Raw genomic sequence first — 17,916 nt, 5'->3', positions numbered from 1 at the left:
TAATGTAAAAATGTATAAGGAGCTGAAAACAACTCAGTAGCACAAAAACACCTCACTTTGCAAAATGAGCAAATGATTTTAAGCCACATTTTCACACGATACACATACACAGTAAGTGTATGTGTATTTAGTATTTATCAATTAAAAATAATGCATATACAAGTTGTAGATAAAAAGAGACATCTCTACTAGTTCTTAAATTATGTGGGGGGCACTGATTTTAAACAATCAGTAACTTGGAGCAATTATCATTCATTTGTACTTTATTTAGGTCCATGTTCTGTGTTTCTCTCCTCCAGTCATGGGGCCTGCAGACTTTAAATGCTCTGCTGCTGCCTGGACCAAGGACAGAGTCGAGTCTCCGTGACGCATTTATTTCCCAGGAGGTCATTATTTTCCCTTACTGACTGGAACAGTTCAGACATATGTGTGACCTGGGCAAAACATCAGTCCATTTCCTGGCTAGCAAGAGGAAAGTGTTTCATCTCTAAACTTAGAGACCAAGTTTGTCTTTCTGAGTGGATCTGAAGGTCAGGGTCTCTCTGGGTTTCCACACATGTGCAGTCAGCTAATGAGGGCTGGGAATTCTGAACACAACCATTTACAAACTGTTTACAGAACAAAGCCCAGATGAAACCATTTGCAGCACAGAGCTTCAGGTAATACTTCAACTCTTGAGTTAAATCCAAATGAGAAAGCCTTTGTATTTCTCTCATTGTTTGTCCAAATTTTTTTTTTTTAAATTCTGGCAATGTCAAAGCTAACTGGTTGCCATGGAGGAACATGGATACCATGCCACGTAGGATGTTATTGCTTCCAGTGCGGACATACTTCATAGTTATCTATTGAAAACAATTTCCAACTTGACAAGAAACAGAACAGAATGCAACCATGCTCTGCCTGAGAGTGGCTTGATTTTGATTATTTTTTGTTTTGTTGCTTCCTACAAAACTCCCAACAGCAAAATTAGACTAAATGCAGACAAAGGTGTTGGAAATAAAATAATTCTCTCCACAGTCCCAATACGCAGAATGTCATTATAAGGTAAGCTTCTCGAAATAGAATGCCAGGTATAAGAAATATAACTCTCCGAGAGAAAAGACAGGAGTGACAGGGAGTGAGAATCTGGACACTACAAAAGGGACCAATTTGAGGCCCAGGTGCTCTGCTTTCAATCCAGCTCCCTGTTCATGTGCCCAGGGAAAGCAGCGTTAGGTGGCACAAGTACTTGAGCTCTTGTCACCCACATGGGAGACCCAGATGGAGTTCCAGGCTCCTGGGTTCCACCTGTCCCAGCTTTGGCTCTTGTGACCATTTGCAGAGTGGACCAGCAGAGGGAAGATGTCTCTCTCTAGATGTCTCTCTCTGGGTGTGTGTGTGTGTGTCCCTTTCTCTCTGTCACTTTGCCTTTCAAATAAATATTAAAAAATAAACACTACAAAAAATCAAACACAAACTTTGGCAGAGGATGTTAGAGTGAGAAGAAAGAAAGAAAGCATGAAGTTAAAAGCATGTGTCAGAAAAACATCAGGCAAAAGTACTCATGGTTTCCTTAAGGCACAGAAGAGAAAGAGATGTGGGCAGCCTTAGGTTAGAGTTACAGACAATGGGAAATTATGCAGATGGGGGTGGAAAAAGGAAAAACTGGCCTTGGTGAGCTTTGGGATGTTTTGCGTCAAGAATGAGTTCCTGGATAAATTCAAAATGTGAAATGTCTTTTGGGCTAAACTTTATCATACCTTTAGAGTCCAAACAGAAAATAGTTGTTTATCCCTGGGTTCATCCGTCAAGAAGATAATGACCTCAAAACACTCTCCACAACTAAGTGCAAGCTATTTAAAGAAAATGGAGCCTGGATAAGTAATTGGGATGGAGTGACTTCTCTCAAGGTCTTAACCTTCTCCCCAGTGAGAAAACATGGGAGGCAAGCCAAAGAGAGCTTAAATCAGACAAAGGAGAGTCTTTGCTGTGACCCTCTACCACAGAGACCTGAGAAGCACAGGTGTCATTCTGAGAACTGAGAGGTAGAGAACTGATCAGACTCCTCTGTCTTCCTACCCACGCCATAATTCTGAGACTATTTTCCCACTTAAAATTAACACGCTGCTGCTCACATTAAAATAAACACAGATAGAAGGTGATGTATTTGTCAACACAAGTGTAAAATTTAAGTTGGCAAAAGACTATTCTCAAAACGCAAAAAAGAAAATGAGATTAAAATATTTTAAAAAGCAGCCTAGGCTACCAAAGCAAAAAGCTCCATTTTTATAGTTATATTAAGTGAAAAACAAAAGTTGAACCTGTAATCACTACTAATTATACTGGCATGGAAGTAGGTAGGTAGGAAAGACTGTAGTCTCTTTCACGCTGTCTGCCTTCATAAAATCTCTAAATATTGTGTGTGGTTCTGTTTGTCATTAATAGCATTCAGAATCATTTACTTTTATTTACAAAAGTATTTTGTGAGAGATAGAGTCAAATAGTGGAGAGAACTAGGTTTGGAATTGGGAAGACTCATGTTGGGATGCTCAGTACGTGACGGTTGTCATATACTGCATCTCCAGCGTGTGTTGTCTTGTGTAAGATGGGGACAGTAATTCTCTTAGTTACTGACACACACCCAACAGCGATGTGAGTTACCAAAAGTCAAAGATGCACTTGCCACGCAGGAACACAAGTGAGTCAAGGTGGCTCTTGTAAGATAATACAAGGTGTTTTAGGCTACACTAAAAGGCCTCCCCATATAGATACTTCAGGCAGTATTGAAGCCAAACAACATTCCTCTGCTCAGTGAGTTCAATTTAACCCTTCAGGTGAATTACAGGAATGTTCTATGAGACTTCTAGATGCGGTATACTGAACAACTACTTGATTAGGGTTGAGTTGCATATCATATTAGTACAAATCTATCTCATGCTCCCACAACCACTAACATGTTTCTGAGTACTCCAAAGCTCATCATAAATTCATTCACTGCTTACACGATTACGCGAGGATTCTCTCCTGGGCAAACTAAACAAAAAGGTTCCTCTCCTGACCCCTGCCATTGGGATTCCCTTCCTCCCTTCCTCCCTCCCTCCCTCCCAACCTCCCTCTCTCCCTCCCTCCCTTCCTCCCTCCCTCCCTTCCTCCCTCCCAACCTCCCTCTCTCCCTTCCTCCCTTCCTCCCTCCCTCCCTTCCTCCCTCCCTCCCTCCCTCCCTCCCTTCCTCCCTACCTCCCTTACTCCCTTCCTCCCAACCTCCCTCTCTCCCTCCCTCTCTCCCTCCCTCCCTTCCTTCCTTCCTTCCTTTCTCCCTCTCTCCTTTTTTTCCCTTAAGTCCTTAATTCTATTCTATTGGGTCCATGAGTAGACTTACTGGTTGGTAAACTTAAAAGAACACTCTTCTGCTTAAGGGAGTTTAGATGGGGAACACAAGGTAAAAAGGTTGGTAGACATTATGTTGATAGGGCTGACCTTTGAAGCTACAAAGGATTGTATGTTAACAGAAGTGTCACAAGTCCTCCTCGCCAGACAGATAAATTACCCTCTGACTTGCCATGATGTCTGATAATTTCACCAGTTCCTGTACCATACTAGGTTTTTATTTTCTACACAAGGTCACTTTGAAACTAGAACCATCTTATCTGGAAAGACACATGTCATTTGATTTTTTTTAAAAAAAAATTCCCTATAGGAAACAGAGCCATATATTGTCTCATACTAGTAATTTTTGGAAGGCCATAAAGAGGAATGATAGACTGAAACAGTGGTAAATAAGAGCAAAATGATATAAAGTAGAAAAGTTATCTTTTCACACAGATTTCAAACATATGCACATTTTAACAGTGCCTAAATAAGCAATTATTTGATAAATGTATATATAATGTTAACTCATTATTATTTGTCTTACAGTATTTCTCACAAGACAAGGAAACCACAAAGATTCTACCCACTATCTAAGGCAGCAAAACTTCACCAGGAATTCTTTGGATTGGGTAACACAACAGATACTTAATTACTATGGAAATTTTATTTCAAGCTAGTTTTAAAAAAATTTGTTTTGTTAATTAAAACAGACTTTGAGGTAAACCTTCATATGACAATTTTTAGAATCTTTTTTGAAAAAAAGTGTCTCATAAATATCTTAACCCTGATACACATGCAGATATGTGTATATGTATAACAAATGTAATAACAGTGTGAGAGTCATTTGTTACATTTAAATTTCACTAGGAGTTACTCTTGTTTGGTTCAAAATGATAGCTAAATATTAAGATAGCTCAGGAGAAACACTGTTTTTCATATGAAAATCACTGATGTAAGTTTTCATCCTGTTAAATAATTTTCAATTTCATCATCTGTTTCCCTATAAAGAGATACAGTATTACTAATAATGTCTTTAAATCTTACATGTGAAATCAGGGATTTTCTGAATTCGGGTCCCTTATCACTCAAAAATCTCCCAGGGCCCTTTTGAAACTTTGAAACCAAAGTGTTTTAAGTTGGTTTTTTTTAACTGAAATTCCAAATTCTACATCATTCCTTTTTTCAGAAAAGTAAGTTTTTATTCATCCTTTCAATTTGTAATTGATTATAGTAAAATTGAACCAAAGACATAAATTTCAAAGTGCCTTATATTTCTTGTGAATTTTGCCACTTGATTCTATTCAGTGTATCTCAAAGGTCGTTATTTTTCATGTTAACATTAAGCCCAAATCTCAGTGTGTGTGTTTTTTGAACAGTTGCTTCCCTAAATCTCTTATTTCAACTCATTTTCTTCCCATAGTGGACAAGTTCTGAGAGTGTGGACAACTGCGATATCTCTAGCTAAGTGTTCTTCCTCTTACTGAGAGAAAAATGTGGCCGAAAGAAGGTATTCAGAGATGCTCCTGAATACGAGTATCTCCCCGTGTATGGCTGATGTGAGCTGAATGGCCAATAGGCTTACCTGGAGGCCTAATAATTAAAATGAATTGCCTTTTTCTTAAGAGCAGTAGAAATTAAATGCACACCTTACAATTTTCTCTTCCCCCACAACACAGGGAGAAAGCCGTGTGCCAGTGTTAAAAATGATCATAGGATACCGAGTCCTTATTTCACCAGTTTTTATGGATAAAGACACATCTGAGCCACTTACAACCACTTGCCAAATGATAACAATGACATACTCAGCTTGCAATCTCACTTTAGGGTTTTATGGTGGTAGTGGTGGTGTGTGTCCTTTTTTAGCTAATGTACATGAGTTTTTCTCTTTCATACTCAACAGTTCTTATCTATCTATTAAAGGAAGGAAAATACAGTTATTTTCCAAGTGATATGATCAACCAATAAGTTAATAATCACAAGAAGCACCAAATCAAATGACTAATGACTGTGACTTGAATGTATTCTTTGACTGTATGGTGGTTTCACAAACTAAGAAAGAATTTTGAGGTTCTTTTCTTCTTTCTTTTTATCTTTGAACTGGTTAAACAACATTACAGAGTGCACAGCATAACAAAGGGTGTACAAAAAAGCATTTTTTTTTCCGTAACCCATCCAATTCAATTAGAATGAATCCCACCACCTGCCACTGTGATGGAATGTGTTTTTTCTCAAAAACATCAGATTCACAGGCCCTGCAAAATCCTGAGGGCTATCATATAGCCAACCCAAAATGTAAGAAACATTAGTGAAGTACTGTTTGCTAGCCACAGAGCCAGTCTCCACAAACATGTCAACTCATGAAGCACACATTCTTTCAACACTTACGATGTAGCCAGAACTGCACTGAATTATGCAAAATATGTAGGAGCTCCAGATGAGATAGTTTTAGGAGAGGAAATCTCACTCCAATGCCATTGAGACAACTACCCCATGCATGTGCCAGGTACCTAAGAAACATCCTTGTGGGTAGTTCTGAAAATACTTTTTGCATTACAGATATAAATCACCTCATTTGAAGGTTGAGGAAGCAGAGATGTTATGTAACTGGTCTAAGAAAACCAAGGCAATTACTTGGAGATTTTCATGATATGGACTTCAACTGGGAAATCCTAGAATGGCCGTCTTTTTTATATTTGGAAGGTTATTTGTCTTATAGCATTGCAAATTTAAATTAACTTGAAAAAAACTCGTATTTGTGCATTACATACCTTCTACATTACACTAATTACAAGGATACTTCAAATAGTTTGTGGAAATGGATGTTAACAATTCTTCCTTCTTAAACTGGCGCAGTTTTAGCCAGGTGGCCGCATGGCCCAGCTACCTGAGCCAGGCTCCACCCCGATCCTGCCTGCCCTCAGGCAAAGTTTTAAAAGGGCCTGTTCCTGAACACATGCTCTCTTGGCCCTTCTCTCCTGTGCACTCTTGGATCATCTCTCTAGCCTCCTCCTCTGCTCTCTTGGCTCTCGGTTCTTCTCTCCTGTGCTCTCTCCTCTCTCTTGGCTCATTTCTCTATCTTCTCTCCTCTGTCTCTGTCTCTCTCTCTCTCTCTTATACTCTCTTTTTCTTTTTCCTTCACCGCCCCTTCACTCTGGTCTGTAGGGTGTTCCCCAATAAACCCTTTTCCTTACAAAAAAATAATACTTCCTTCTTTGTAAAATTTTAAATCTATGCAGTTTTTTCATACCAGGCATTTTTGTATGTGTTTTGAATATCCTACATTAACATAAGTATCAATTTTTTTGCACCAAAATCAGTTTACCTTTTAATTCTTTTTTTTTAAAGATTGATTTTATTTATTTAAAGGACAGAGTTACAGAGAGAGGTAGAGACAGAGAGAGAGGTCCTCCATCCGCTGGTTCAATCCCTAGATGGCCGCAACGGCCAGTGCTGCACCGATCCAAAGCCAGGAGCCAGGAGCTTCTTCAGGGTCTCCCACATGGGTGCAGGGGCCCAAGGACTTGGACCATCTTCTACTGCTTTCCCAGGCCATAGCAGAGAGCTGGATTGGAAGTGGAACAGCCAGAATTAGAACCGGCGCCCATACGGGATGCCGGCATTTAAGGCCAGGGCTTTAACCCACTGCGCCACAGCACTGGCCCCAGTTTACCTTTTAATTCTATTTTCCATGATCTTTTTGAAGTACCCCTTGTGTATATTGCCCATATTATCGTAAAATCTTAGCAGAGCATGATAGGTATTTGCCTAGTGGTTAAGACACTGGTTAAAACTTCTGTATAGGCCGGTGCCGTGGCTTAACAGGCTAATCCTCCGCCTTGCGGCGCCGGCACACCGGGTTCTTAGTCCCGGTCAGGGTGCCGGATAGAATTCTATCCCAGTTGCCCCTCTTCTGCTGTGGCCTGGGAAGGAAGTGGAGGATGGCCCAAGTCCTTGGGCCCTACACCCGCATGGGAGACCAGGAGAAGCACCTGGCTCCTGGCTTCAGATCAGCGAGATGCGCCGGCCGCAGCGGCCATTGGAGGGTGAACCAATGGCAAAAAGGAAGACCTTTCTCTCTGTCTCTCTCTCTCTCACTATCCACTCTGCCTGTTAAAAAAAAAAAAAAAAGAAAAAAAGAAAAGAAAAGAAAAAACTTCTGTATCCCATATTATAGTGTCTAGGTGTGACATGTGGCTTCCGTTCCTGATTTCAACTCCTTGCTGATGCAGTCACTGGGGAAAAACCATTGTTGGCCCAAGTGGTTGAGATCCTGCTACTGACAAGGGAGTCCTGGACTGAGGAGTTTATGGCTTGTAGACCCTGCCATGGCCACTGTGGGCATCTGGGGAGTGAACCAGCAGATGGGATCGCTTTATGTCTGTCTTTCTCTCTCTGCCTCTCAAATAATTAAGACAAAAGTCATTGCCAATTGAAAATAGTTTACTGTAAGCCAGTAAGTGGGCTAGCTCCACACTGATAATGAATATTCTGAGTTAGAAATCATTACTTCTAACATGCATGTGAGTTTGCATGGCCAACATGCATGTGATTCTGTTTACAAGTCTATAAAACCTGGCCGGCGCCGTGGCTCAACAGGCTAATCCTCCGCCTTGCGGCGCCGGCACACCGGGTTCTAGTCCTGGTCGGGGCACCGATCCTGTCCCGGTTGCCCCTCTTCCAGGCCAGCTCTCTGCTGTGGCCCGGGAGTGCAGTGGAGGATGGCCCAAGTGCTTGGGCCCTGCACCCCATGGGAGACCAGGATAAGTACCTGGCTCCTGCCATCGGAACAGCGCAGTGCGCCGGCCGCAGCGCGCTACCGCGGCGGCCATTGGAGGGTGAACCAACGGAAAAGGAAGACCTTTCTCTCTGTCTCTCTCTCACTGTCCACTCTGCCTGTCAAAAAAAAAAAAAAAAAAAGTCTATAAAACCTACCCTGGCCACCCTTGTAGTTTCCACGGATGCAGCATCAGAGGTTCTCACAGGGAGAGAGCAAGCCTTGAGTCAAATAACTGCCTGGAACCGTCCTGTGTGCTCACTGCCTTGGCAGGAGACAGTGAGTCTCACCTGAGCAGTGTAGGAGTTTGGAAGGAAACACCTAACCATCAAAGCTTGAGGGATGCTGCAGCCTAAAGATCCTTAACCCCACATGGTGCTCGGGGTGCTCTTATTGGAAAAGGATGTCAGTGTCCCTCAACAACATCCTGAGAAGGGAGATTCTGGAAGAAACATTTGACCCAGACTAGTAGAAGTAAGAATAGCTAGTATTTTGTGTGCCCTGACATGAGTCAACTGCAACTGCAAAAAAAAAAAAAAAAAAAAAAGTGAGTGGGGGGGATTAAAAGTCAGGACAGCAGGAGAGGAGGCAGAATATCTGGACAAAAGGATTCTGTTAAGTTAGAGGAAAGACATATGCGAGTAAAAATAACATCTACATTGTGGTGAAAGCAAAATAACACTATCTTTTCTTTTCAAGCCATTTTACACTGCACGATTCTTCAGATTTTGCTCTCAATACAATCATATCAAGTGTGCATGTAAAAGCGTTAGGGAAGTAGATTAAATGATTAAACGCTGTCAAATACAAATTTATGCACAAAATAGCAGTGCTGCCTGCTATATGTAATGTTTATGGATAGTTTTACTATTGCCTAACACATATATTAATGGTGATCACAAGTATCTAGCAATAAAATACTGTTGAAGAAAAACATGTAATTGTATGACTTCCAAAACATGCTCTAAGTACCTATTTTGTGTCACATTTGTTTCAAAGACTTTTCCAAGTTAACACCATTCTAATAATGAGATAATCCTCTACAAAGTTTAATGCCCTCGTATTGAAATACCGAGTTTAGCTGGCGCCGTGGCTTAACAGGCTAATCCTCTGCCTTGCGGCGCCGGCACAACGGGTTCTAGTCCCGGTCGGGGCGCCGGATAGCATTCTATCCCAGTTGCCCCTCTTCCAGGCCAGCTCTCTACTGTGGCCCGGGAAGGCAGTGGAGGATGGCCCAAGTCCTTGGGCCCTGCACCCGCATGGGAGACCAGGAGAAGCACCTGGCTCCTGGCTTCAGATCAGCGAGATGCGCCGGCCGCAGCGGCCATTGGAGGGTGAACCAACAGCAAAAAGGAAGACCTTTCTCTCTGTCTCTCTCTCTCACTATCCACTCTGCCTGTCAAAAAAAAAAAAAAATTGAAATACCGCGTTTAGGAGGATGCTTTTTTAACAGTGGGATGATCTTCAGTAAGAGTTGCCTGCTTGTGTTGAAAATAACAAATGAAGAACATTAACCATCAAAGTGGGCACTCCTTCCTGGATCTGCGTATAAGATTATAAAGTTGAGCATTTTATCAAAAGAGGTTCAGGCTGAAAATTCTATGTTAAAAAGTACTACAGGAAATTTCTTTTTTATTTATTTATTTGAAAGGTAGAGTTATAGATAGTGAGAGACAGAGACAGAAAGAAAGGTCTTCCCTCCATTGGTTCACTCCCCAAATGGCATCAATGGCTGGAGCTGCGCTGATCCGAAGCCAGGAGCCAGGAGCTTTTCCTGGTCTCCCATGCGGGTGCAGGGTCCAAGCACTTGAGCCATCCTCCACTGCCCTCCCAGGCCACAGCAGAGAGCTGGACTGGAAGAGGAGCAGCCAGGACTAGAACCGGCACCCATATGGGATGCTGGCACCGCAGGCGGAGGATTAACCCAGTGCACCGTGGCACCAGCCCCAAAAAGTTCTAAATAAACTTGATGCACTGTTAGACCAAAGTCCTTACAGAAAATGGTCTTTTTCTGAGATGAAAACAAAAGCTAATAACAATACCAAATTTAGCAAACATATGTTCATATATTTATTTCCTGTGACTAGTTGTGAACCCAATACCAGAATAAATTAGAGTGAAACCCACTGAAGAAGGTTAGGGCAATATCACACACCTCATATTCCAAAGGGAAGTTCAGTTGTATAAAACACAACTATTTTGTCTTTGTTCTTTCAGTCACCTAATCTCATGATTTGAAAATGGAGTCACTGTGTTTTTCAGACCATTTTATTTCATGAGCTTCTTGCTCAGTAGACTGTGAGCCCACCTGGTGGAGGTGCTTATTCCTCTCAAAATGTAATTCCTCAGACTCATAAATCTCACAGAACATTTATTTTAGTTTGCACTTCTTTCAGGAAATAAAAGGTACTAGAAAGAGGCTGTCTCTGTGGTGTTGGTTTCCTCCTTGACTTGGTTTCCACGTGAGCCAGCTCAGAGCAGGTTTCCTCTCTGCTAGGGCTGAATAGCTCCACTCGTGGCAGCAATTCTGTTCTACCCCAAGCATGTCAGAAGCATCTGTCAGGATTGATCTCAGGAGCTACCTCGTCACCCACAGTGACTATACCTAGAAATCTGACAAAATATAATATCCACCCTCCCTTGTGGGCTTTAACACATAAATCCGCCATTCCCTCATTGCTATATCAATACTCCCTGTCAGTACATAAGAAGAAAATATCTAAAATTAAAATTCTAAATTCACGCAAATGTCTGATCTCATACCTAATTACCTAGAAGTATGTTAACAATCCAATGTACTATTTGTTTTTATTTTTTATTTTATTTGACAGATGAGTTAGACAGTGAGAGGGAGACACAGAGAGAAAGGTCTTCCTTCCATTGGTTCACCCCCCAGATGGCTACCACGGCCGGTGCTGCGCCGATCTGAAGCCAGAAGCCAGGTGCTTCCTCCTGGTCTCCCATGCAGGTGCAGGGGTCCACGGATTTGGGCCATCCTCCACTGCTCTCCCGGGCCCACAGCAGAGAGCTGGATAGGAAGAGGAGCAGCCGGGACTAGAACCGGCGCCCACATGGGATGCCGGCCCCGCAGGCAGAGTATTATCCAAGTGAGCCACGGCACCAGCCCCTAATGTACTATTGCATGAGTATGAATCTAAAACCACTAAATAGGGATGGCGCCGTGGCTCACTAGGCTAATCCTCCGCCTTGTGGCGCTGGCACACCGGGTTCTAGTCCCGGTCAGGGCACCGAAGTCTGTCCCAGTTGCCCCTCTTCCAGGCCAGCTCTCTGCTGTGGCCTGGGAGTGCAGTGGAGGATGGCCCAAGTGCTTGGGCCCTGCACTCCATGGGAGACCAGGAGAAGCACCTGGCTCCTGGCTTTGGATCAGCGCGATGCACTGGCCACTGTGTGCCGGCCACAGCGGCCATTGGAGGGTGAACCAACGGCAAAGGAAGACCTTTCTCTCTGTCTCTCTCTCTCTCACTGTCCACTCTGTCGAAAAAAAAAATGAAAAAAAATAATAAAACCACTAAATAGATTCAGTCCAATAGCAAAGTCACTCCCCTCACTGAAACCCTCTGGGTGGGCTCTATCCTTCTCTATAAATATGCATAGTGTGCAGAATTATTTCCTTTACAGAAGAAATAACAACTTAAGATTCGATTTACTAATGAATAAATGATATACTTCGTGGATGATTTCAGAACTTTTGCATCCTTGTCTTCAACTTTGATTTCAAGGGCCCAAACAAATGTCAGAGGCAACATAAGCTTCCCTAACTATAATTCAACCAGCCTGTGACAACAAAGGCAGATGGGAGGAGTTCAAACTCTTAGAAGTGAGCTGGTACATTTGGCACACTCTTACTACTCTTATATCCTATGGCTATTAGGCATGGAAACTTTCTATGGAATATCCATTACTCATTCCCTCTGCTCTCAACACACAGCTTGTCAGAAAAAATGGGGGTAGGAGGTGGGAAGACAAGGGAAGCCAAGCCTAAAATGCAGGAAAAGGCAGAGACAAGGAAATTCACTTCAGATTTGCACCTTGCTTTCAATAGCTTCTTTTAGTTAATATTCCCTGACTTTTTAAATTAGCAAATACACCAGACCCAGGAGGAAAACATGAGGGGAGATACAAAATAAATAAATAAACAAAGCAGTACAAACCTCCGTGACTTGTACAATTTACTATTTAATCCTTGTGCTTGAACACGGGAATGAACTGTGGTCTGGTTCTCATTACTCCCCATGTGGAGCTATTGCCCACTTTGTTCAGCAATTTCTGGTCATTTTTGGCCTGACGGTGACTGTTTTGTTTTATGTTGCCATATTATACAGAGTGAAAGCTGCTGCAGCCACCACCCAAGAGAGAATAATCTTGAAAATCAGAGCTTATGTGGAAAGAGTTCTCAATGATGGCTTCTGCAACAGGGAAGTGAGGGTGTTTATCTCGACCTGGCTACTGCCAATAACTTACAAGGTATCTATGGGATGCAGGAGGAACAAAGGTCTTTCTTTCAGTTGCTAGAAAAGAATTAGAGTCTGTTGGTTAATACATCAAACTTAATTTCAATTCTTTTTCTCTTTATTATATATGCGCTTTCTCATATCTTGTATATACTACCTTGCATCTAACATGCTACATGTTCTACAGCTCATGAAAAACTGAATTCAAATCACATTTAAAGACAAACATGAATGTATTCTTTTCTTCCTAACAGTTTGTTTTAACTGCACAGCCTTCATGTAGAGGCAAAGTTGCAAATGACTGGAAATGCAAGTGTCTCCAAAAAGACCAAATTCTATTTGTGTTCCCTAAGGACAGACTTGCTGCTGTTAGAGATTGTGTTTAACAAAGCCACCTCACACACCCTTTAATTCCTTTCCTTAAGAGAGCAACAGCCAGGGTCCTGCACTGAGACCGAGTGTTAAACCACCACCTGCAATGCTAGCATCCCACGTGAGAGCCCATTCAAGGCCTAGCTGATCTGCTTCTGATCCAGCTCCCTTCCGATACACCTGGAAAACCGGTAGAACATGGTCCATGTGCTTGGGTCGCTGCCACCCACGTGGGCGACCCAGATGGAGTTCCAGGCTCCTGGAAGCCATTGAAGCCATTGGGAGAGTGAACCAGTGAGTGGAAGATTCTCTCTCTCTCTCTGTCTCTCTCTCTCCTCCTGTGTAATTCTCTGCTTGCTTTTCTTTCTTTTTTTTTTTTACACATCTTAAAAAAAAAAAAAAAGAAAGCATGAGTCAGGAGGAACTCAACTTCTGCCCAATATTTAAAGAAAAAAAGCATAGTATTCTCTTTTAATTCTTTACTATTTTCATTGGTAATATTTTTCATGAATAAATACCTACTTATGAGTTACTCAGGTATTATAGAATGAACACAGAATTTCTTTAATGAATATATAGAATTTCTATAATGAATTATAGAAAATATAAACATAATTGTAAGAGACTCAAAGTTTCCAAGAGTTGTATTTCTTTCCGTCTGGAAAGACAACAAAACAGATCTGCAGTTGTGAAAAGATAACAATAATATGTCACTCATAATCCTACATTAACATAAACATTTCTGCCTTAACATTGCCAGTACATTATAAAAAGTAACATACTTTTTTTCATGCATTAACTCATTTACTATTAGAACACTCTTTAAGTGAGGCCCTATTATTATTGCCATTTTATCGATGGGAAGCTGAGGCCCAGGAAGGTTGAGTAATTGACTGTTTACATAGCTATTAAGTGGTGAGGCCATCTTCAAACTAGGCAGGCTGGCTCTTCCACAGTCTTAAGCAAAACAACACTGACTCTCAAATATTTACATAACTCCATAATTTACTGCACACAATGTTTTGCATTCTTCTATAATTGATTTAACTTCATATAATGAATATTTTCTATCAGTTGACAAAGTCTAGTTCTCATGGTTACCTTTCAAGAACTATACAACAGTTGTGTATGTGCCAACTACACAACTACATTTTTTCCCAGTATACAGAATAAAAGAGACCTCAAAGTTGTGTACGTCTATGTATTTCTTACAAATGTGTTTGAATAAAATATTTGCAACACTATTCTCAGTGGAATAACCAGTACCAAGGGTGAGTCCTTTATTGCCTTTTCCACACTGATATTTTTGAGGGTGCTTCCAATTTAGCATGGTATTACTGAGGAACCGATGAACTAGTTTCATAGCAACTAGCATTAGAGGGCCTACATGATCTAATGTTTGCTATTTGAGTAAATAGAAACCATCACTGCAAATTGTTTTAATTGTCATGTTTCTAATAATTACCCAGTTTGCCCTAAGGGTAATATTTATCTTGTAGCCCTCTCAAGTTTTGTCTTTCTTCCACTGGACTTTCTTTGTTTCTTTCTTGGTATTGCTTCCCCGCTACCTAAAATCTCCAAGTGAGAATTCACGCTCTCCAATTGTGTAGCCAACCAACCATCGTTTCCCCCGTGTTGTGCAGACCCCGGGCATCACTCTCCATATTTCTCCATTCCTGTCAGCCCAGTAGCAGTGAGATTTCCTGCAGATTCATCTTTGACATCTCCCACACGGATGCTACGTCAGGGCCCCTACCCGATTATGTGCAATGCTCAATTTATCACCCCCCTCCAAACCTTCTGCTACCGCTTCTGGACTTCGTCCCTCAGCAAATGGCAAAGCCACTTTCCTGCTCAGGAAAGTTCAGCATGAAGACCTTCATTTCATTCATCCCTTTCTTTTGCCTTTATAGAGAAAAACCATTTCTGCCTTGAAAACTCTCACGGTCACGGTCACCACCTTCCCACTACGCCAAAGGTGCCAGGGAGACTCTTTCCTTATATTCCTCTTGAACTTTAACCTTAAAACCTACATTTCTTTAGTCTCCATTTTTTTCTCCTTGTAATTCAATGTCACTCACTTTTGCTGAAATAACTTTTCTAAAACACATATAGAATCATATTTTGAATGCTCGAAAAAGGGTCTATATTACATACAGAATGAAGTTCAAACTGACAACATTTTTAAAGCTTCTAAAATCCTGATCACTTCCTTCTCTCCATAGATGTGATCACTGATGCATTTTTCTGTTTAGCTATGTGAGTCTACTCAATTACCTTCTCAAACCCCTTCTCCTCAGCATCAGTCTTTCCCAAACCCAATTATTCTGCTTTTCCTTTCTAAACTTCATTCCCCAAAAAGGGATCTCTATGCTACACTCCAACAGTAATTGATATAAATAATAAGAGTATTATAATTCATGCATTGGTTTCTTTTCAAATAGAAGTGAAACTATCAGATGGTCAAAACTACATCATATTATTCTTTGTCTCGTAGTGTCTAGTACATTTCTAAATTTACAGGAGACACGAGAGGATTTCTATTTCAACTGCTGAATTCAATTTGACTACCATTACTCAGGGAGTTTAAGATATATAGAGAAATGGATGTGTGCTAGTTCCTAATTTGTGCACATTATATTAGCATGCGAAATTGTGACAATATTTAGGCTACTGAACTTCTTGATTTCACTATTACAGTAATGACTGGATTAAGAATAACAGCTAACACATGTTACAAAAACATTGCAATTTCCCAGGAAGAACTGAGTCATGCAAGAGAGACCATATATATTTCACAAATAAGTTAATGCAATTTTTAAAAGTGGATGGGATTCTCAGACATGAAGAAACATAAGCCACAGACATGGTCAAATGACTTCTGACATATTTCCAGGGGATACAAAGCCTGACTTAATAAGATACCAACTTTGAAATCCTAGGAGATATTTATGGGTGAAGCTTAGATACAATGGGCCCATCAGTAAACTCATTCCTAGTCAACTAATGTTGCTAACGCTTTAAAGAACAGAGAAATTAAAACGTGCTTTGCATGGGAAAGTTTTCCCCAGAGTTTCTCTCATTGTTATATAGGAAATCAATTTGCATCACTGATGATATCATTCAAATCAGACAACCCAGAGTTGTTAGGAGGTAATTTAGTTTTATGCTGAAGCAATTTGATACTTGTTCTGATTTGTGATTTTCATTTTGTTTGTTAATGAAAAAAATTAATGAGCAATTTTACTAGAAATACAACTCATCAAAGCATCAGCATTATTAAAGAGGATTGCCATACACTGTACATTGTGATCACTGTGCAGCTGGTGTCGGGACCTCTGTGTGCAGGAACCACCAATCGAATGACAAACACAAGAGCTCCAGTACAGATGCCCTTACACATACCTTTGCACTGATTGGTGTTTTTGTCAAGAATTGCCTTTGTGGATACAATTTTTCCATACCTGAAAGAGAGAGAGAGAGAAACCCATATTGTTATTATAACCCAATGAAGATGTTTAAAACACCTTAATGAACATCGGGGCACACACAGTTGAGCTTGAATAAACCAAGCAAACAAGGTCTGTTCCCATTTCACACCTGGCTGATCTCCCTCATCGGTTCTTCATTATACCTCAGGAATATGCTTGCCCCATAAACACATAAGCTGTGGTGCTGTCACAGGTGGCCAGAAAGGAGGTTGGATGTGCATGTGATCAGAGCAAATGGCAAGCTGTGGGTTCGTGGAGGAAAGCATGGGCTGACCAGGGCTTGCTCCTGTGCTGACTCTTACTAGGTAGAGTAACCTTGAGCCGTTTAACACAACTGCTCCAGGCCACAGTTTTTCCATCTAAAGAAACAAGAAGCTGCGTAAATCACATCTCCTGCTCCCATCAAATGTCATAAACTTGGGAATTCATATATTGAACTCCAGAAAAAAATGCTGTTAATGGGATATGCTGTGGCACCAAAATGCCGTGACTCAAACTGCAATTCAGCCAGGATGCACGTATTTGGCTAAGTCACATGGGCTTTGTGCTTCACGTCTTCATCTGTATTGATTTAAATATACTTCTTTAAATTATGTTTTAGATGATCATTTATCTACAGTGATATATAAATATGTAATAGGAAGATGATATTGTCTCGCTGAAAAGGTTGCTGGGGGCGGGGGGTAAATCAGGCGTACCTAAAGTGCTAGAAGAGGGACTGTTATGGGATAAACTCATTAAAAGTTAGCTTGTCTTCTGGTTCCTCTCTCCCTGTTAACTGCTCTGTGCAAATGCCTCCAGTCCTTGGAAATTTTAGAGCCAGATGAGAAATCCAAGGACAACTTACAACATTATAACAAAGTTTGTGAAAATCTTCAGCTAAAACATTTGGCAAGTGAAGTGTTTTGTGAGAAGGCAATTTACACTGACAATTTATATTGATATTTTTAATGTTAAGAATTCTATTACGTTTCACAGTACCCTTAGCACACAATCACTCACGACGACAAAGTTTTCTTGTTGGTTTAGAATTACCAAAAATCTCCAAGACTGTATCATTTCCAATTTCTAAGAAACACATTCATACCTCTCTTCCATACTTTAGTTATCTCAAGAATTTATCTGTTGGGAAAATGACCAGCAATATAAAATCATATTTGAGCAATCTCTTTAGTAGACAATAATTCATGATCCCTACAATCCGACTTATTAATTAGCTAGAATACTTACTGGCTGGCGCCACGGCTCACTAGGCTAACCCTCCACCTGCGGCACCAGCACCCCGGGTTCTAGTCCCGGTCAGGGAGCCGGATTCTGTCCCAGTTCCTCCTCTTCCAGTCCAGCTCTCTGCTGTGGCCCGGGAGGGCAGCAGAATTTGGCCCAAGTGTTTGGGCCCCTGCACCCACGTGGGAGACCAGGAGGAAGCACCTGGCTCCTGGCTTTGGATCAGTGCAGCGCG

At 41.2% G+C, this 17,916-nt stretch overlaps 1 protein-coding gene across 18 annotated transcripts in view; it reads right to left on the bottom strand.

The window, feature by feature from the left end:
* RBMS3 (RNA binding motif single stranded interacting protein 3) overlaps positions 1 to 17,916 on the bottom strand; it is a 1,606,934-nt gene that overhangs the window by 534,566 nt on the left and 1,054,452 nt on the right. For all 18 annotated transcript variants that reach the window (XM_062215492.1, XM_062215511.1, XM_062215613.1 and 15 more), the window contains one exon: positions 16,372 to 16,430. In XM_062215492.1, the coding sequence (XP_062071476.1) occupies positions 16,372 to 16,430 (59 nt within the window). The remainder of the gene's footprint in view (positions 1 to 16,371; positions 16,431 to 17,916) is intronic.

The sequence above is a fragment of the Lepus europaeus genome, chromosome 2 (genome assembly GCF_033115175.1).
Source record: "Lepus europaeus isolate LE1 chromosome 2, mLepTim1.pri, whole genome shotgun sequence".
Lineage (NCBI taxonomy): Eukaryota > Metazoa > Chordata > Mammalia > Lagomorpha > Leporidae > Lepus > Lepus europaeus.
This window is presented reverse-complemented; position numbering and strand designations above follow the sequence as displayed.